The following is a 21,572-nucleotide window of genomic DNA, read 5'->3' as shown; positions in this document are numbered from 1 at the left end:
AAAACATTGTGATTTGTATGTATGTGTGTGTGTGTGTGTGTGTGTGTGTGTGTGAAGTGCGTGCGTGCGATATGGGATACTATAATACAAATCTCTTTGTTTACGTGAGGATGGGGTATATTAGTTCGCGTAGTGTAAGGAAAACCGCGCACGTGCCATTTATTTCGTATTCTTCGACAAATGAATGCTATTAGTTATGATGTTCATCTCTTTCGAGCTGTTACTGTCAATTTTGTCTCTTTGTTTTTATTTCGTGTATTTCTAAAAGAATAATTAGTTTTGATTTTTGTCTGCTTTTAGCTGTTATTGTCATCTTTGTCTTTTCGTGTTGTTTCGTATGCTTCTAAATGATTGATTTTGATGTGTCTCAGTTTTCAGCGGTTATTGTCAATTCTGCTTTAAAAAAAACAACAAAAAAACCACGAAAAAACGTTGAGGATGTAACCTGAGTAATAATATTATTGTGTGCGTGTGCTTTTCTTTCTAAAAGGGAGGTGGATCATCGGGAAGACAACATAAGGGAGGAGGGAGTTGGAGAGGAGGTTGGGGAGACAGAGAGAGAGAGAAAGAGAGAGATTGATAGATCGATCGATCGATTGATCGATTGATTGATTGATTGATTGAAGCTTGTTTATTTATTATTTAGAGGCAGAGTCTGCGGAAATAACAGACAAACAATCGAAAACTGGAATGAAACTCAGTGCTGAACCGAACGTCCAGAAAATAGACACAGAAACATGCCGTAGGGTTATTTCAAATTTTCAACGGCGCGTCCGAGCTTGTCTGTAAGAAATGGTCAACAACTCAAATGTACGAATGAAATAGCCTTCATATTCCCTCCCTGAGTTCATTTAGAATAGTAATTTTATATAAATGTGTTCTTCAATGCACAAAACACAAATTAGGCTACACATTAGCCCAATTAAGCCCATGGTTGAATTCTTGAGAAGCTGCAAAGTTTTGTGCTTCGTTCAAATTTGGTTGGGATTTTGATATCCTGATACATCTTGAAAAAGAAAGTTGATATAATATTCTTCATAGTTTCAAACGTATTGATCCCTTGGTTTAGTTTCGTTTTACCAAGTTTAGCTGAAATTGGTCCAAAGATGACCAAGTTATTGCCCTTTACAAAGGGTATCTTTTTTTAAGACTATCTAACTGTCCCTTTTCAATGTATCTATATTATATATCTATCCCTCTTCTGTCGATTTACCTATCTATCTGCATACCTGTCTGTTTGTCTAACTTTTTATCGAACTGTCCCCCTTCTGACTATATATCAGTCTATTTATCTGTCTATCACGAAAGCATGCAAGCCGTTCGCCAAAAAGTGTGCCATCTATGAGGTCTGGTGTACATCTTGATAGCTTTTTATTCCAGGACAAAATGTCAGACCGCAGCGCCTATTTTTTGACCCGGCTTAGCATCTTTAGCTAGCGTTTGTTGCTCAAAGAGTAATGGGTAAACATTTACGTAAGCTCGGCGCATTTGTTGTCTTCAGCTTGGTTGCTTTGTGGCTTTTGCTTTGATTTGAGTTGCATATGTGTTTGTACTTCGTGTGCGTGCGGGCGTGCGTGCGTGCGTATGTATGTATGTGTGTGTGTGTGTGTGTGTGTGTGTGTGTGTGTGTGTGTGTGTGTGTGTGCGTGTGAGTGTGTGTGTGTGTGGGTCTGTACGTGTGTCTGTGTGTGTGGTTTGTTTTTGTGTATCATTTCCTTGGGATTTTTTTGGACAGACAGCGTCTACAGAATCAACAGACAAAAAATTGAACAGTGACAACAGAACGTCCAAGGAATCGACACAGAAACGTGTCATGTTATAGGGTTATTCCAAATCTCAATCAACGCGTTCAAGGCTTCTCTGTAGAATATAAATGGTCAACACCTGCAACATACAGTTGAAATAACCATTATCTTCTCTGAGTTTATTTAGAATATCAATTTTATATAAATTACAATTTCTACAGCCATACTCTAAGTAGCCAGCTTTCCAAATTATCTATTCTAAACTGGGTCGATGGGAACGTAATAGATTTGAAATTACAATTTCTATAGCCATAGCCTAAGTAGCCAACATCGTAAGTTCTAATTTGTGTGGTCCCGGTCGCAGTAAGCTACAATTTCTAGAGCCACACTCTAAGTATCTAGCCTCCTAAATCGATAGGGGTTTAAAACATTTACAATCACTCAAAAAAGTAAATAAATGGATAAAGAAATCTATATATAAATACATAAATAGATAAATAAATAGCCTACATACATTCAAAATATTATTATCCTACCCAGGGGCTCGTTTGGCTGCCGAGCTGAGCTGTTCTTTCATGGAGGTGTCGGCCTCCGAAGACGTGACCAAGGTCATGGACGCTTTCCACACGCTGTGCCGAGAGATCATCGAGTACAAGCGACGCTCACGAACCTTCCTTGACAGAGTGTTTGGACTGAAAAAGTCATGACGATTCTTGCCTCAAACTGTTTGATATTATTGTTATTATTTTAAAATAATAATAACAATAATAATAATAATGATAATAATAATAATAATAATAATAATTATCATTATTGTTATATAAATAATAATAGTAATAATTAATAATAATAATAATAATAATTATTATTAATGTTATTATTGTTGTTGTCATTGTTTTTGTTATTATTATTATTATTATTATTATTATTATTATTATTATTATTATTATTATTATTACAATCAAACTCCTTTATACTGCTTACATTGAGACAAGCATGAAGTTGACAGTGCAGCGGGGCAAGCGGTATAACGGATTGGCACCAATTGCCATCTTGACTAATGGTAGACGGGTAGTTGTAGTGACTAGAGACAAACTATAGCCAATCGTGATACATCTAGATCTCGCGCAGTATGCGATTGCCATGAGTAGCAGAAAAACGATAAGTAGCGAAATTACAATAAGGAACCTGCTCCAGCTGAACTTCACGACAATACAAATTGACAATTGCTGCTGGATCAGAAGCTAGGCTGCATGTGGCAAAGACCCTGTAGACGTAGTTTGTTTTATCAGATACTCCTCAGTCCCGGAGCCACTTCAGACCTATCATGTAGACTTGAGCGCGAGTCCTCACAGTTGGTATTATTAATATAAAAAGCCTCACGGGCGCCCGCCGGTCTTTCAGTCATCGGGCAGACATCTGGCGACGCAAGGTATTTTGCTGACTGGCCGAATTGGCGCAGTTCCTTTGTGGCGTCGGTGGCCTAGTGGTTAGGCAACGTGATTCGTAATCGTGAGGTTGTGGGTTCGATGGCTCGAGCCGCGGGCCCGACGTTGTGTCCTTGGGAAGGGCACTTTACACGAATTTTCCTCACTTCACCCAGGTGGGAATGGGTACCCAGCCATATATGAGACAGCGAAAGAACTAATCAGTATGTTAGTGTTTGAACGTCTATAAATGGCCGCTTGCACTGTATGCTTCCCAGAAGTTGAGTGCTGTCTCAGAATGCTCTCAGGTCTGCTGGGGTAATAGTATAGATTGTGAAGCGCATAGAGCTTGCTGTTGAGGGGGGTTTGGCGCTCTACAAATGCTATCTATAAAATCGATCTGTCGATTGTCTATTACTATTATTATAATATTATTATGTTTCTCCAACGATCGTACATAACCAGGAGAGTTAAAAATTTCGTTCCAATATTGTTTTTAAAATATTGGCCAAAGCCTGACCATAATATAATATCAAAGGCACTCTCATAATCAGTGCAAATCAGAAGCAAATGGGCGACACACGCGAGAAATAAGCTGATCTCGCAGAGACGTATGTGGTGCAGAGATTATCAAACAGTCACTAAGTCAAGTGTGTGCCGTGCGCCGTATGTGGTGTGTACCTCGGACGGCCAATTCGCTGGCGGTGTAGAGGGGCAAATTTACATAGTTTAGCACAGACCGTGCACCTCAAACTTTTGGCGGATGGCAGTGTAAAAGCATTATTATTATTTATTTATTTTATTATTTATTATTATAATTTTTAAAAAATCATTCTTCTTCTTTTTCTATTTTTTAACAGAAGAACAGGATTAACAAAAATGACTGAAAAGTAAAATTTGGATATCAGAATTTGTTATTTCTATGTCATCTATATATTATAACTTCTATTGGAAAAGGTGAGTCAGATTTTTAGACAAAAGTTAAAGACCCATTTTGGCATCCCATACGACCAGGTAAAAAAACGGCGCACAGGAGCCCACAAAATGATGTCCTGATTTATTAGGAAAAAGAAATCCTGACGGTCGCAGTCAGAAAAAGCATTAGATTTGAAAGCCTGTTTAAAAAAATATTTTTTACATTTTGCTATTAACTAGAAACGATGATGAAATTATGACTTTGGCCTCCATTGTACTTGTAGTTTGTTGAAACACTACTGCACCATCGTTATTATCATACCCTTACTTGTTTTCATTAATTTTATTACTTTGATGATCATTTATAAATATTGTGTTATATTCTTGTTGTTATTAATATTGTTATATATTACTATTACTGTTATTATGATTACTACCATGACGCATCAGTATTATTACTTCCATTTTGTATAGTAAAATCCACGGATACACTTACCAAATGCTTGTGATTGTACAGTACATTGATTTTTTGTCCTATTTATTTGTAGATTTCTCGACTTCAGAAATAAACCGTAGTGACTCACAAAAGCCTCTTTTGCTGTGACAATAATATAACGTTGGAGAATGAAGCTTCACGAATAAGAAATACTGAAACCAAAAGAAAAGCATGCAAGCTGTGCACATCCACGAGCGGAAGTGGAGCTTTTGCATGCTCTACATGTGGCAAATTTTTCTCTGCTAGAATTGGTCTCATCGGCTACAGAAGAAGCCACAGGTCATCTTCACCTTTCTTTCAATTCTTCTATTACTATTTCGCTTGAGAAATATTCCCCTCTGCAGATGTGTTAGTCATCGTCAGATGTTGACGGACAAGCTTTTATTATTACCTTTATTATTGCTATAATGCTGGTGTCTAATCTACGTGCATACTGAGGACGAGACCTGCAACTGTGGAATGATTGCTCGGTTCTTTGCTGTTACACACGGAAGACTTAAGTTCGATTCTAGCACAGCTCAGTCCTTCTGTCTCTCATTCTCCACACAAAACAAAACAACATTCTAATCATGAAATCTTCATTTATTCAGACTCTATCGTCATATATCACAATTTCATTTCATTTCAAATAAAATAGCAATGGTAAACGAAAACACGACATCATAAAAGAATATGATACAAGGTTAAGTAAAAAAAGACCACAAGTTCGTCAGTTGCTCCTAACTGTGGGTGTGTTTTGAAGTGCATAGGGTCAGAAAAGCCGGCAAAAGAGCCCAGAAAGGAAGAAAGACATCAGGGGAAAATAGGGTGTTGTGCTCCGCCTTCTGTAACTGTAACAATTGAAGATGATGTTCTAACAAGATGTATTTGGATAAAGCACTCTCTAATAATAATATATAAAACAAAACAACAGGGTACCTTTTTAGTTCAGTATGGGAAGGTACAGCGCTCATTTCAATATATATACATGTAGTACATATGAGTTTGGTTATTTAAGACATAACAAACCATTTTCAGTCAATCTCCAATAGGACCTAGCACCCTTTCCTCTCAAGAACCACCCTTAAATCTTGTCCTACGATATTTAAATAAATCTATCAATACTGTAGACCCTCATAGTTACTTCAGCTGTGAAAAAAGAAATGCTGGTTTTACAATCTTATTGTTATGCATCCACTCACACCTTTTAGCTGATTGAAGAGGGCTTAAGACTCGTTCAACTTCCACAGCCTGGATTCAGGTTCAGGTGAGTAACATACAATTGTCAGCATTTAAAAAAATTGATCTTGTCTGAGGTTAGAAAAATAAATTAAATTAGCTGCCTAACAAATATGAGAGATTCCTGCTGAAAGACATGAGCAGCAGGGAGATCATTTTGTAAAGATGGTTTTTCAGTACAAGTAGCTTTTCTACTCCTGCATTTGTTTTGACTTTCTTTTCGAAACGATATTTTCATTTTTTCGTATTGGAAATGCTAAAATAAGTTGTCATTAACAGTGAGTCTGCACTTTCACAGACAAATTATGCCTTTAAGAAGATTTAGAACAACAGCAATAATAGCAATAGTGGCCAAGAGGGACGAGCAGCAGGGCCAAACCAGTGCACCCTCCATTTAACTACACTTTAGAAATAGGCTCTCCCATACCTGCCAAAGAATTAAAACCTACAGATCCCTAACACCAGCTCCGCACACTGCAAAAGACAAGTTTTACAAAGCTCTTGTCACCAATCTGTTGTGTGACAAAACATCCCCTCCCAACTCCCAAAAGTTTTCTGTACCGGTACCCAGATAATCCCTCCTACAACTGATGATGCTTACACACATTACTGACTGGAAAAGGAGAAAAATATGTCAGTGGCCATACAATTGGCACTGACTGTACAATTTTCATCATCATTATTATTTTATGGGCAAATAGACATCTCTGTCCAGTGTAAGATTTAACCGACCTCTTGTTTTCCAGTACAAACTGGTACTGCAATAAAAGTGAGGCAATTTGAGGACCTGGGAAGAGAAGGGGATTTCCTATTACTATCACAGGTGTTATTCAGTTTTATAAGACAAAACGATTCACAAAGGTACGGTATAACAACCTTTCCCACTAAAATGTACAGAGCTCAACCAAGCTATAACCTTATGGTGTTTCAAGGAATGTTAAACCAATACAATTCTAATTTTCTTTTATATCTGTATTCTTTTTTCTTCATCTCTCCCTTACCTTACAACAACTTAGCAAAACTGTGCTGTGGGAACCAACTGACGTGAACAAGAGAGTGTACAAAGGAACAAGTCCCACTAGAGTTGCTAACGTCATCACAACATGTGGAGAAAGGATGGAAGGAAAAAAACCCATTCATCTAGGAAAGCGATACTTTAGGGGTGACACAGAGACCAAACAAAATTTCGGTATATTTCTGTGCTGTTTGACTGCCTCCAAGGACGTATTCGTTGTTTGCTTAACAGACACAAAAAGGTCAAGTTAAAAAACCCACAACAGGTCATGTTAAAACCAAAGCAATGCACTCTGACTTTAGGTAGCCGCAGGACAGACATATGCATGAAACTGTATATAGGAAAGTCTGAGAACTCCTGAATAAGCGGCACCCTTTGGAAATGAAAAATATGAATCATAAGGCAGGCATACCTAAGGAAAGACCACACACAGAAGTAACATAGCTGTTTTAGATGATACTACCTTTTGCACACAATTAGCTACCGGTACCACTAATCTACTTGGCAAGATAACAATAATTCATGCAGCACAGAACTTGGCACAAATAAAATTTCACAGCATCACTCAGTGCATTAAGCAAACTAAAATTATACTAGGTGAGCAAGGAAAGCTACAGGATACAACTATTAAAAACCCCATTAACTGCAGGAAAAATCTTTAAGAACAAGGTATCAACTTGTTTAAAATATAAAAGGACAATGTTTTTTCACAATGTTCAAGCTTACAGTCTTTTGATCCTATTCTCACCCTGCGTGGCTACGGGCAGTGCACTTGTGTCCACCTGGCTTACCGCGAGCCGGGGAAAAAAATCGGTCTGAGCGTGACACACTAACGTTAGACATGCATTGTGCCCAAATGTCGATATGACATTTCACTTAAAATATTCTAAAACATTATTATAAAGAAAGAGGAAGGAGAAAGCAGAGAAAACAATCTAATTCTTCGTCCGACTTTTGACTCATCGGCACTCGATTTATCCATAGCAACTTAAAGTAAATCTATGGTCTAGGCCTCGCTAAATCTAGCTTTTCTTCAAAGTTTTCAAGGCACTAGAATCAATCTGATCGCCTTGTTTATCTAGATTTATGTCTACTTTCACTTTCTTTGCCGCTTATGCCCAAAATAAAAAAATAAAAATAAAAACATGGTTCATGTATTTTAACAAACACTTTTTTGTGGCTGTTTTTCTTTCTGCTTGTCCATGAAGAATTCAGTGAGAGCTTCATCCTCCGTGAACGCTTGCTTTCTTGCCATGACTTGCGGTGACAAAGAAAGAAAAGTAACTCAGACTTGGTGAAAAACTGGATCAAAACAAAGTTACTGAAAGTACAATAATATATACAACTACAAGCTACAAGAGACTTATTTCTGTTATTTTCAAAACAAACCTGGATAAGTGGATTGGACTCGATTTTGTGGACTGGTATTTTGATACGACTATTGTCGTCGCTCGATGGGAGGCGGAAGTGCGCGGCAGATACAAGTATACTCCTAGCGCGGGTACTATGGGTTAAAGTTAGCAGGAATCTAGTAATTAGTAACAGCATGTTATACAATAGAGAAGTTCAAGTGTTTTGAAAAACAGAAAAAGCTAAAGCAAATACTGTGCTGTTGCAAACATATTATTTGTGACAATATAATGACCATAATATTAATTATTTTACCATTCTTATTATGTAGATAGAGTACACACTTAAATTTGGTTTTCTTCTTTTATTTTTATTCTATCCCTTGCTGTCCTTCGGGGTGAGTTAAATAGTCCAATATTGTTTCCATGTTTAATCTTAACTTTTGATTTACATAGCTTTTAAATGCCAACTCAGAAAAATTTCACAAAAAGATCAGCACATTCATCCACACATATTGAAGCTAAACACTGAGACATTTGTGTGGCATCACGGTAATATAAGGCGCTCGTTAAAATAATAAAATCAATCAGTTGGGCAATTTTAATCGACATTGTTGTTTTGGACTGAACACCTGTTACGTTCATTTAAAAACACATTCCTGCCTGGATATTACTTTTAAAAGTTGAACAAAGGCACAAAAGATGTACATTTGCAATTTCCAAAATCACTATAGCTTTGGGAGGCATCAAACTTTGGCGGCTATTTTTGCTCTAATTTTACCTCGCACACCAGTCGACCCCCATCTCCTTTAACTGAACATATATCTTGACTTCTATTCAAGATTACAGAGTATTTCTTAAACCCAAAATCAAGACAGATGAACAGGCTTTAAGGTTATATCAATAAATCCATATGCCCAAAAATTGACGAGCGCCCGACTTCACAGCGTCATGACACATAATTATAGTGTACCCATTATAAATTATAAAGTGACCCACTTCAGAGAAACAATTTTCATATAGAGCACAGACAGAAAGCCACCTGAATAAGACTACTTACTTCAATCAATCTGTGCAAAAAGGGACTTATTTCAGAACATTTGTCTTACTTTTACTGCAAAATGACATCTGCAAATCAACTGCTCTTTGTAAGACTACGTCATACGCCACTTTCCAAAATGGCGAATGGTGGTGTCTTACACTAAGCAGTTGAAATGGAGTACATTGTAGTACAGCAATGTTTCAAGATAAAACATTAGAATTTTTTTTAAAGTCTCACAATTGGTTAAGCTTGTATCTGACACAGATACATATACCTTATTATCATTAAAAGTGACTTGTTTACATTTATCCAACATATGAACAGCAGTTAGAACCTTCGGACTAGGTTTTAAAAAACATTCAAAACACTCAGCAACCATAAACAGATTTATGAGATATTTGCATGTTTGTCTCTCTTTTGAGCAACAGAACAAAATAAATGCCAGTTCTTCTTTGAACATTCAACACCGATAAAGCATTTACAGATAATATTTGAAAAAATCCAACATTTTTCATGACACAGAAAACCTCTCCAGATAAATCTGTTTGATCAGAAAAGTGGAAGGAACAAAGTGCACCAGACTGCCGACAAACCGCAGGGCAAAGATTACAAGATTACAACAACATTAATACCATAACTGTAATTTGCTTTGGGGAAAAAGCTTGACGGTGAAAAACAACAGAGGGACACCAAAGAAATATGACGTACCAGTGGCACCCTCCAACCACCAGCAGACTAGGGAAAAACAACCAAACCAGCAGTAAAACCTACAAAACCCAAATCCTGATAACACACACACACAGACCAATAATCATTTACATGATCTCAAGAGGAAGGTTTGAATAGTTAGGTATACAGTGAATTTCAAACCTGAAAGCTGATAATGTATGCACTAAAATACTGCGGGTGCAAATACTTTCCTTCCCTGTACATTTTGTACAATGGTGAGAGGGTTGTAAAAACTGGACAATAGGGGATGACATTTATGCAGAGGGGGAAAATGTCAGGCAGCCCAAAAGGGACGGGACGGTCTTGGTTTATAAACAACAACATGCTCGTTTTAGCTGCTTCAGCACACTCGAGAACAACTATGGAACTTAAAATACAGGTTTGCAAAATGAAGTCAAGAACCTAATGCATTACTTTGGACATTTAAAATAGCAACTGTTTAGCATGGATTTACATGATACTTTTTGCCATTTGTTATAAATACTAACCTTCAAATGATAAACAATACAAAATAAGCAAGGGCACTTCACACTACCCCGCTATCATTACAACATCTTCTTCCCCCAAAAGCTTAGCTCTTCTTAAAAAAAACATTTTTTTTTTCACTTGCACTTTTTAGTATTTACATTTTCTAGCCAAAACGAGAACTGGGAGGAATAGTTTCATACAGCAGCAAACATATTGGGGTGAACGCTATAAGTTCATTCAGATATATCAGTACAGGCAGGGAAAGTTTTCATTTCAATTTATAAAACAATGTGTAGTACACACAGGCGTGACATTTGTTTCTTTTAATTATCTCTCTGTCCCCGGCGTCACTTTTCGCCCGATTCTGTTACCTTTAGTAAGCGTGACTCAGCAGCCCGCCGGAGCTGCCTGGCTCGGGGTCAATGGGCCCTGAAGCGACTTTGCCGGTGTCGGTTAAGAAGTTCGCAAATTTGTCTTTGAAACGATAAAACTTTTTCCCCATAACACACAGCAAACCACTACACTGATGTACTAAAAGCTCAACATCTTGAGATTTATTCTGCGTTAGAACTATTAATTTCCGTGTCTTAGTTTTTGTTCTAGATAAGTGTTTGTGGAGTACCCAATTTGTCCTATTTTAGTAACAAACTTTTGAATAAATGATTGTTTATTTAAAAACGGCATGACAGATCTCACGAAAATCTGTGTTAATCTGACTATGAACATTGTGTCTTTTACCATGAGATATCTTAAATCTGCGGAAGTAGTAATAGTCAAGTTATTAGAGAAGAAAGATGCACATCTGCATTTTTAAACTAAAGACACTCAGCTTTAGCTCTTGTTTTACAATTAAAACAAGAGAAAGTTATTCTGTATTTGTTTATGAATCATGCTGTTTCTGTGGCAGCCTGCATACAACTGAGAAAGATATATTACGTGATTTTCAAAAAACTTCTTGTATGTAATAAAAATAATGACAGCTAAAACATGCGTTCTTAGTTTTTTGTGTCCGAAATATGCGCGGACACTTATGATGTAAAGAAGTCAGAACATTGTCAGTTATTATAATTGCAAACGGTCATAGAAACGAAAATAAAAGCTGGAAAAGTCTGGTGCTGATTCAGTGTCACTGGAAAGCTAGAAACTATTCTTATAATTATAATATAACCCAATTACGTAAGTCATCCCTGTTATTCAGTCAACTTACAAAACCTAGACTAAGCATTTAAAGAAAAGTAAGGAATTTCTTGAGTGTAATAGATACTGTTCGTGTATTGCATTGTAGATGTTTTCTGGCACTAAAATCGATTTGCACTTTTTCTTAGAGAGACTTCAGGGTAATGTTTACAAACTTTTGAAGAAACATGTGAATATTCACAATTTTATTAGACACATAAAGTTGTATTTGGAGGAATAACTCCATAATGAATTGTGCGACAGATGGATAAAGTTGCAAGATTACAGCTTTCTATTACTTGTGCAGACACCATCTTTTCTGAGTATCTGCCCCAATGATTTGTCGTTCATGTTCCAAAAGTTCGACAGTTTTTGTGGTGCTGTTTGTTTTCTATTGACTTTTTTCCCATTCACACTTGTCCAAAAAGTTTTACAATTTAGCATTGCCCACTTCAGCGCGTCTAACAAAATAACCAGACAAGTTACAATGTCCGTTCTTTTTTTAGTCTCAAGAGCAGAAATGCGTGCTTTGGGTGCATTAAATGATAATTACCATAAATACAAGGATACACCTAAAACTTTCCGTTGAAAAGTACCAAAAATCAAGTCAGCCCAGACAGAGCGGCGACAGGGAGCTGACCCCCGTGACCCCAACGTAATAAGGCGCTCGGCGGGGAACCCCTTGCCGCAACTAAAATTTCACTGCCGGTGCGTTGTGTGTCATTTTTTTCCTAAAAATAAAGGCAAATATTGGCACAGTAGCAAACATACCAAAAAAAAAAGGACCATTAAATAACAAGCGTGCAAAACACTTTCATTTACAAACTGCAATATTCAATGAACTCTTTGACAATCACAGCACACCATTAAACAATATTTTAAAACAACAACAAAAAAGGGAATTCACTCTTTCTATAACATAGACCACTACCATAAATGTGCTTTACAGTTTTGGTTCTAGTGCAAAAGTACAAAATCATACAACATCCAGGACCTGGCAATCAAAAATATCTATGAGCTTAGATTAGTGGCGCTCAAATAACAGAATAGCAAAAGCCAGTATCAGTCACCATTGTCTACAACAATGAGTTTAACATTACTTTGTGCAAACATACAGATGTCTAAAGAAAATCTAAGCTATTACTGGACTGTGGAAACAAATTCTGAAATGAAGAATCCAATAAAAGCTGATAATTTATCGAATTTTTATTTTTTGGTTCAACACCTTTCAAGCCCATTAAAGAGCACATTTCTGGGTGGATTTTATAGGAAAAAGTTGATTAAAGGCAGAAGAAATAAAAATTTTCAGTTTCCACAGACTCTCAATCTAAAGAAATAACCAACTGTGGCGGCCATTTTCTCGTTAATTTTACCTCTGAAACCAGATGACCCTCAACCCCTCAATCACACATATCTCGACTTCTATTCAACATAGATGGATATTATTTTCACCCAAAACAAGGAAAATGGACAGGCTTTAAGATGATACTATCAATTCCGTATGCTAAAAAATTAACGATAGACAGATGCCTCAGCATCGTGCCACATATATGGTAAAATTTAGTTTTAACTCTTATCCTGCGTCTGTGCCCAGATGCGTATCTTATCAGCAACCGATTACGTCGGACTTGCCGGGCAGGCCGCCGGGGTCACTCAGTGTGTACTGTTGGTGTACAGGGCGCGCGCCGCGAAACGTGTGTTTTCGCCATGAATACCGCGGGAGTGTTTTAACTGATGATGAAAATAACGCTCTATCCTTCATAGCATTCTATTTATAAAGGGTTACAAACACATGAATAACTCCCTCTCACAAGCTGATAAGACATTACGAGTAGTTACGCCCATTTGAATAACCTTTCTGGACGCTCTTGTTGTTATGAATGACCTGAGGTTCGAAAAGGGATAATTTAAGTCAATTTCCGAATGTTTTACACTCAAATTGTTTTTGTACCCGCACAAGGGTATTCAAAACTATCAAACAAACTCATTTTTTATCAGGTAGTATCATTTCATACAAAATCAAGCTCATTTGAAATATTTTGTATAGAAAAATGGAAGTCTTGTTTCCTGACTATCCTTTCGAGCTCCTCATGTCTAAGTGGGTCAATTTCTTCTATAATTTAATTGGACGAACATCTTGAGCTATCAACTTTGCATTTTTTGAATGAGACGTATGCCTCGATTACGAACCAACGCAGGTGGTTCTAGAAGAAGGCCACAAACGCACACAAACTCAAGCAGACTGACGCACACACACTTGACCTGCGTGAATGGGGATCCGACTCGGGACCCGAATGACACGGAAGAGGATGCGCGCTGCGCGTGCGCTGAGCCAGGAGCTACACTGACTCGGGACCAGAACGCAGGCGAGGTGCCGAAATAGGCTTATCGGACTACATAAACCCGGCTCCCGCAGGATGAGGGTTAAAAGAGCAATTTATAATCTAACATAACACTGTTAACATCTTCTTTCAATAGAGACAAATGGTCTTACTAAACTTGAGAATCCTGTTGGGATCATATAATTGAGAACAAATAATTGAAAATATTTCCTTTGTGTCTCTCCAAAGTCTGGACATTCTTTCAGAAGGTGCTTCATGACAAAAAAAAGTTTTAACTACAAGAGACAAGGATGCAAGGCTCAGTCAACACAATGGACGTGCTCAAAGAAAAAGTACCCGAACAGGTAGAGGAAGAGACAAGTTGAGACTGACACTGTCAATGACTAAAGACATCAAGTGATACTTTTTTTTTTGTAGGGGACCAGAGACCATAAGTTAGCGCGGACCTTAAATGTGAGACAAAACAATACTTTTAAAAAGTTTTCTTTTAAAATTAAATAAGAGAGGGTGGAATTCTCTTCCTTTCTTTTTTTTTCAATTTTCATTAAAAAAAATTCCTTTTCAACATCACCACTGACTGAAAAACAGTCCAATCAACCTCCAAATAAACCAAACTGTACACAAAATGCAAAATGAGAAGTGTTCTACAGTGTTGACTTACGGGCAAATAACAAGAACTTTTGCTATAAGTGGTAAGAAGTACATGTAATAGCATCAAAAGATGAACAAGTGAAGACATAAAATGAGGCGGCTCAGTGACATCCTTGAGAGTTACAGAGTTGACCCAGCACCCATGCAAGACAAGACTGTATCTAACTGCTCAGTGGAAGATTCCATCATACGTCACTTTTCAAAATGGCACATGGCAGAGTCTTACACTAAGAAGCTGATCAGTCATTCCCCACTCTTTGATTGACAAGGCTGTCATACTCATGTGACATTTCAAAATGAAAAGTCAGGAAAATCAACAGTAGAATTTAATTTGGGGAAGAAAAAAACTCCACAAAAAACTCTGAAAGTAAAAAACAACAACCCCCCCCCCCCCCCCAAAAAAAAACAACTCCAAAAAGCAAATAAATTTTTTAAAAAGGGTGATTCCTTTTGGCCAATACTTACACTCACAAGACACAATCTTATGATATTCATATTCACATAGAGCTGCACAAAACTATATAAACAAAATACACCCCACTATATTTTTACACAGCACTGTACGTGAAAACGTTATATTTTTTTCCAGGAAAAAGCCTTTATCCCCATGACAATGACCATAACCTTCATGTTATGGCAACCTACAGAATAAGCGTATCAAAGGCCACCCTCACATAGAGACTTCTGGCTAGCCTTCTCACTGGAATGAAAATTATGAGCTCAAGATGTTTAAAAATGGAACATAAATATATATATATAGCTGTCTTTCATTAAACAAGTAAACACGTGGAAAGACAAAGAATCGAATATATCTCTTTCATGTCCTCCCTCTCATCAATGAATGGGAGGAGTGACTGTGGCATACACAGAACTTTCACTGCCACAGACAAAAACTTTGTAAAAATTAAGTTCATACACAAACAAAACTATAACTACCGCATAATCTTCAAACAGACCTGAAAGTAACGCTTGACAAATCGCTGCTGTCATTAACAATAAAATTATTTTAAAAAACCCCACCTCAATAAAGAACACTGTACAGGCTCTTTTCCATAGGCTCAACTAATTGCCAAGAAAACTATAACATTTTAACCCTTAAAAATAAAAAACCCAGCTAACTTCCAGACATCAACACACATACACTAGAAAAATACTCAGACAAGTACTTCTGCTGCTGCCTGATGGCTCCAAGTTTGACAGAAGAGCCGGATGATTATCAATTCTCATAATAAAAACAACAGAAGTAATAAAGTTTTCCTCCTAGAAAGTAAATCAGGTATGTCAGTTGCCATACATCCATCTTGAGCAAGGAAAAGACAATGCTGTTGTACTTGTTGAAGATATCAATCTCTATGTCCAGCTGATGAAATCACCAAACAGTTTCCTTTGCCATAAAACAACCCTCTCCCTCCCCTTTAAAAAAAAATTGCTTTGATGAAAAGTCTCGTAGTCTTTATATATGCATCCAATGTGCTCTTTAAGAAAGCAAGGAAGGAAACACACACAATTTCATTTTTAGCTCCATTTGATGGTAACACGGGAAGAAGCAGCCACCTTATGACCTTCCTAACCGAGATGTTTCCAGTTAAGTAAAATCTTATTTCAAGAAAATCTATTAATTTGTGACCAAAAAGCTGCTGTTTCAAAATTGGAGAGATGTTGATACTATCATAAAGAAAACTACAATAATACCATTTAAGTATGGAAGGACATTCATGTAAGAAACAAGAGCAAAAAAAATATCAGCACCATAACATAATATGGTGCAAGTGAAAACAGGAGAGCTTTTTGGCAAATCAGCAAGAATATTGTTAATAATATAATAGCTACCCTTTCTAACATAAACATAGATTACAACAGACAAGAAGCAGGCTGGGCAGTAATTGTGCAATTCAGAAAACTTCCATTTCCAAGTAACTTGCTCACTACCAGCAAAGACAATGCAGCATACGAGCAAGGACGTTACAATAAATACTGGAAAAGTCACATTTGCAAGTTTGGTAGAAAAAAAAAATCCTCTAACAATTTAAATATATAAGAACTATGTGACATTCCCCTTTACAATACAAGTAAAAACAAAAAATAACAAAAACCAAAACAATACAACATAGCTCAAACCTCTTAACTTCAACTGTGTCAGAAATAACAAATCTGTATTGTTATTGTTATCTCAAAAACTCATGTCTCTAAATTTAAAAACAGCAAAACAGTCTTAATTAGACAAGTCTTTTTAACTTTTCTGTATGAATTACAATTAAACAATTATAATGCGCCCAGGGTCAATGCAGGTACTTGTGCAGGGCAAACACAGCTAGCACTGAGAGAGCTGCCAGTCCTGAGATCAAAACAAACATGTTGGAAGAGGCACCTGGAACAAAGCTCAAGGCAGCTCGCTGGGGAATAATAAAAATATGTATTTATTACAAATAACAAAAATGTATTAAATTTATACAGCACTCGACCCAATTAAACAACACAAGCTTTAAGTGCTTTTCAAATGTAGGTAGCAACACATGGACACATTGCGTTTCGACTAAAAAAACCCCATGAAATATCTCTTTAAATTTAATTACAGTTATCAAAATCTGTCTTAGGAGTGTGGTGGTAATTGTACACAGGCATTTTAAGTCAAGGAAGTTCTGCCAGTGGAGAATATATATCCTTACTTTGTGCAGACTTGTGAAGCCACATATCTCTACAAACACTGGGCAGCATGTTCACATTATAAGAAAAACATGCATTATCATGATACACACATTGCTGGTATTGAGAGGCATCATTGCAAGCTACAGTAGTGAGTGTAAGACACTGAAACTGTTCACTTTCGTTTGATCGCATTAAAAAAATTCTAGCTAATTTAGGAGTTTTGCATGGCACTTCCGCAGGCCAGCGACCTAACATAAATACTTTTTTAAAAATTCCTGATTCAGTAATAACAAAGTTTTTCTCTTTGGACCCTATGTTAAAAACAGCTCTTTGGATGCATACACAGGATCACGAAAATAAATGACTTACTGTAACCTTGCATACAAATAGCTCATTTTGAGACAGAGACACCAGCCTGCCCCCATATTTCTGTGTAAGCTTGTAGATTTCACCCTTTCACCCTTAAGTGAACGTCAAAGTGTGGTGTTGAGGAAAATAGGGTAGGTTGGGGCAAATTTGACCATGGGGCAACTTCGACAGCCTCAACCTAGACTTGGCTTTTGAGAATCCTTTGACGCCTGTGTCGTGGAATTATCAAAGCCCACTTTTATTCGTTGCACATTTGATTCTATCTAAAAATAAAATTTGGGCTTCCTAGGTTTCCACTTGTTTCTTTTTTTAGTCAGAAAGCTCCAGAAAACACCCATCCAAGTTCGGCACTCCGTTGCCGTGTACTTTTCCCTCTTGAAGAAAAAAATAGATATTTCACCCATCATTTACTTTCTTATACACGCTTGTTTTCTTACTTCAAAATACTAATCAGTTATTTATAGCCAAACTTTGATATCCTTGGGTTCATTTAAATCAAACTAGAATTACACATGTTGATTATTTGAATTTAAATGATTTATTTAAAATGATGGGGTGAGATTTTGGGGGTTGGTGCAACTTCGACAGGGCGAAACGGGGCAACTTCGACGGGGGGTTGGGCCAATTTCGACCTACCAGCTTCATAAGCAGAATCACCAGTAGGCTACTAACAAACTATCACATTTATTAATATCTTGTGTTTGTTTTTATCATTTTTATCGTTGGCTGAAATTCCTTGACTGGTCAGATACAAACTAGCAGAAATTTAGACTTAGACTTAGACTAGATCGCTCAATTATCGCATTTTCGGAGCTAAATGTGTGTGTGTGTGTGTGTGAGAGAGAGAGAGAGAGAGAGAGAGAGAGAGAGAGAGAGAGAGAGAGAGAGAGAGAGAGAGAGAGAGAGAAAGTGAGTGTGAGTGTGTGTGTGTGTGTATGTGTGTGCGTGCGTGTGCGCACGTAGGCCTATGATGTGAGTGCGTGTCTTAGTGAGTGTGCGTGCTCGGAGAAAGAGGGAGAGGGGGGGTGGGGGGCTGGTAGGAGACAGAGAGAGATAGACAGAAAATTCAGCATTCTAGAGGACCTGAGAAAGAGAGAGAGAGAGGGGGGGGGGGGCACAATAAGTTGAATAAGCACTCAGTATCTTAGACTAGGCCTACTGTTGAAGATATCCGCCCCCTGTCGAAGTTGCCCACAGCCCCTGTCAGTCAGCATTCTTACTCTTTCAGCCTATGTCGAAGTTGCCCCATGCGGGGGGTCGAATTTGCACGACCCCCTGTCGAAGTTGCCCCAAGCGTGGGTATGCCACAAAATCGTGATTGGTTGAAAATCGGAATGCAAATAGAGTAAAGAACATAATAATCGAGAAGTAGAATGGCTGCTTGACACAACGATACCAAGATAGTCTGTGTTCTTTCATAAAGGCGGGAGCAGTATCGGTTACTTTTGCGGCACTACACAAACCTATCGAAGTTGCTATTATTTTTTTTCCTGTTTTGGGCTTACATCAAAGAAAACAGGTCGGAACCTTAGTTTGCAGTGACCTTAATGTATGGGCTTTTAGATTCTGCTGGTCATCCAACTTTTAGACCTGTATGCAAAAATTTGAGAAGATAGAACAGAGCGATTTTTTTTCATCTTGTTTTAAGCGCTGTCAGATAAAGTGAACAAGCTAATAGCTATAGCAATGTGAGGATGGGTGCTGGGGGATGTGGAGTGATCAAACACACGACACTTGGCACTGCACTGGACCATACAATGGATGAATTACGTTTGTTTTCGTGTGCATGTAAGAGTATTTCATAAAAATATCAATCGGGAAGTCATTTTCGTCACTATATGTCTTATTTTTTTTTTTATCAAGGCTTACTTAAATTGCGAATGTGTTGAACACATTTTTCAACCTTCAGCGTATTCAAGATATCCGTGCTCAACAGTACTATTATAAATCACCACCAGCAAATAGCTCCAGTTGTACTGTCCTTTCTAATAAAAGGTTAATTTACCCTGCAATACCTTTAGCCAACTGAGCAGCCAGATGTACACACTACACACAGCAAACTCAGTAGCTACAAGTGTTAGTGTTAATCTCTCTTATTCCCCACACAAGATTCTGAGAGCAAGCCATCCCCACATGCATTAAATTGAAGGAAAGCTTTTTGGACCAAGGGAAATAGCACATTACAATATTACTCTTCATTTAATAGTGGTAGAATCATTTCCCTTTACTTTGAGCAGCTTGTGCTAATAAACAGGGCATCATTAAAACACCATTATGTCTCAAGCCCTGTCATACCATCAATTTCATGCTTGTCCCAAGGTCGGCAAGGTTTGACTGTAACTGGTGGAACACATAAATAATCCTTGCTTTACAAAAGGAATTTTAAAAACATTTTAATCAATGATTTGCTAAAAGCATAGACAGGCCTTTCAAAGGCCAGCTATTCTCCCCCACCCCCCATGTTTTAAAAGCAACATCACCATTCTCTACCTTTTTGTCAGTCAAACAATGTGTACAGAAATGGAGCTGAACATCCACACAACTTTAATTGTACAGAATCAGACGTTTCAAAGACACTCACCCATCCACCATGATCTGCGATCCACTTTGTGATTTTTTCAACCGCAAGAAACCGGCACACAAAAGAGACTATTTTTGACAAAAAACTGGCAAACTTGGAAGCCTGGGTCCTTAAGGTGTTGATTGCCATTCGGTACCCAAAGCTCAGTAAGAAGAGAACCCGTGACCAACTTGAGCCGTCCGTGAACACTCTGTAAAGGAAAGAAGAAACACATCCACAAAAATATAAGGTTCCATATTTGTGTCACTAAATAATGATTTATAATAACTGCATGTGCCTCAACAGCAAAAGTACTATTAACGTTCAATGTCCCTTAGGGGACTGAGAAGATAAACTGGAAAGAACTGGCCCACAAAGGCAATTATGATTTGTTTATAGCTGTATTTTTTTTTTTTAAGTAGGTGTTTTTAAGTCTCCATCAACATATTCTAGATCATTCAAGAGGCCGGCTTCTGACCCAGCCTGTCAAGACCAACCCTGGTTAAGAAGGATACAACATCCCAGCAGAAAGACAGAGATTATAATAGGAGATCACTAACGACTAACCCCAACATCACAGATGATGTCGGGGCACTTATTCATGTGAAATCAAGCGGCCTTTTCATCAGAGGACATATATGACTACAAATATAAGCAAGTTAAATCTGTTCTAATTACCACCTGTCAAAGACATTTATATAACAAGTACAAAAGATCGCTTCCATCCTTGTATTTTTTTTCTTCTACATTATGACTGTCTTAGGAGACCACCTGACAAGGATGATAACTTTTTTCCATGACAATGGGTCTTGGAAAAGTTCAACTATCTAGCTCTGACACATTGGGAGCAGTAAATGCAAAATTGTAAACAAACGCAATGAATGTTAATAAAAAAGAACAAAACAAGAACTCTGGACTAAAAAGGGTAAACATTCTGTTAGTTCAATATTATTAGTCATTATCCTCGGTTTCGAAGTAGTATTTAGACTCAGCAATAATAGACAGAAAGCTGTATTTCAACATCACATCAACAACACCTTCAGTTCAAAATCTCAAACAATAAACCAAAGAGGTGGAAAACTACTGTTGCGCTGAAAATCTAGGTGTGACTTTTAAATACCTCCATCACAAAAGACTAGCTCGCTACAGGAACTATTTTTCCCTTCCTGAACAAAAAAAAGAGGTTTTCAAAAGGACAACTGCTAGAAAAAGTTTTAAGGAAATAGGATCTTATCTCATAAGTATGCTTTTACTCCAACAGAAAGCCGTTACCCTTCTGAAAAATGGCTGGATAACTATGCTGAAGAAACAACCTCTTTAAAACATCACATTTGCAAAACAATTCCTGCACCTGAAACTATGGTACGCGGACAACAGAAAGAGAGAGACAGAGAGAGAGAGAGAGAGAGAGAGAAAGAGAGAGG

The 21,572-nt window shown here is 37.5% G+C and overlaps 1 protein-coding gene and 1 long non-coding RNA gene across 2 annotated transcripts in view; one reads left to right on the top strand and one right to left on the bottom strand.

The window, feature by feature from the left end:
• The window catches only part of LOC101855853 (ras-related and estrogen-regulated growth inhibitor), a gene marked incomplete at its 5' end in the record, with an annotated part of 43,205 nt that extends 40,737 nt beyond the window's left edge, over window positions 1–2,468 (top strand). Inside the window, 1 exon segment of the mRNA XM_013079238.2 lies at window positions 2,286–2,468. Coding sequence (XP_012934692.1) covers window positions 2,286–2,452 — 167 coding nt within the window.
• Window positions 2,469–14,336: 11,868 nt separating this feature from the next.
• The window catches only part of LOC106011043, a gene marked incomplete in the record, with an annotated part of 19,120 nt that continues 11,884 nt past the window's right edge, over window positions 14,337–21,572 (bottom strand). The window contains 2 exon segments of the long non-coding RNA XR_001184640.2: window positions 14,337–16,966; window positions 20,170–20,359. This is a non-coding gene — a long non-coding RNA (bcl-2 homologous antagonist/killer).

The sequence above is a fragment of the Aplysia californica genome, unplaced genomic scaffold (genome assembly GCF_000002075.1).
Source record: "Aplysia californica isolate F4 #8 unplaced genomic scaffold, AplCal3.0 scaffold00045, whole genome shotgun sequence".
In the NCBI taxonomy this organism is placed as follows: Eukaryota; Metazoa; Mollusca; class Gastropoda; order Aplysiida; family Aplysiidae; genus Aplysia; species Aplysia californica.
Note: the sequence above shows the minus strand (reverse complement) of the source record. Positions and strands in the feature narration are given on the sequence as shown.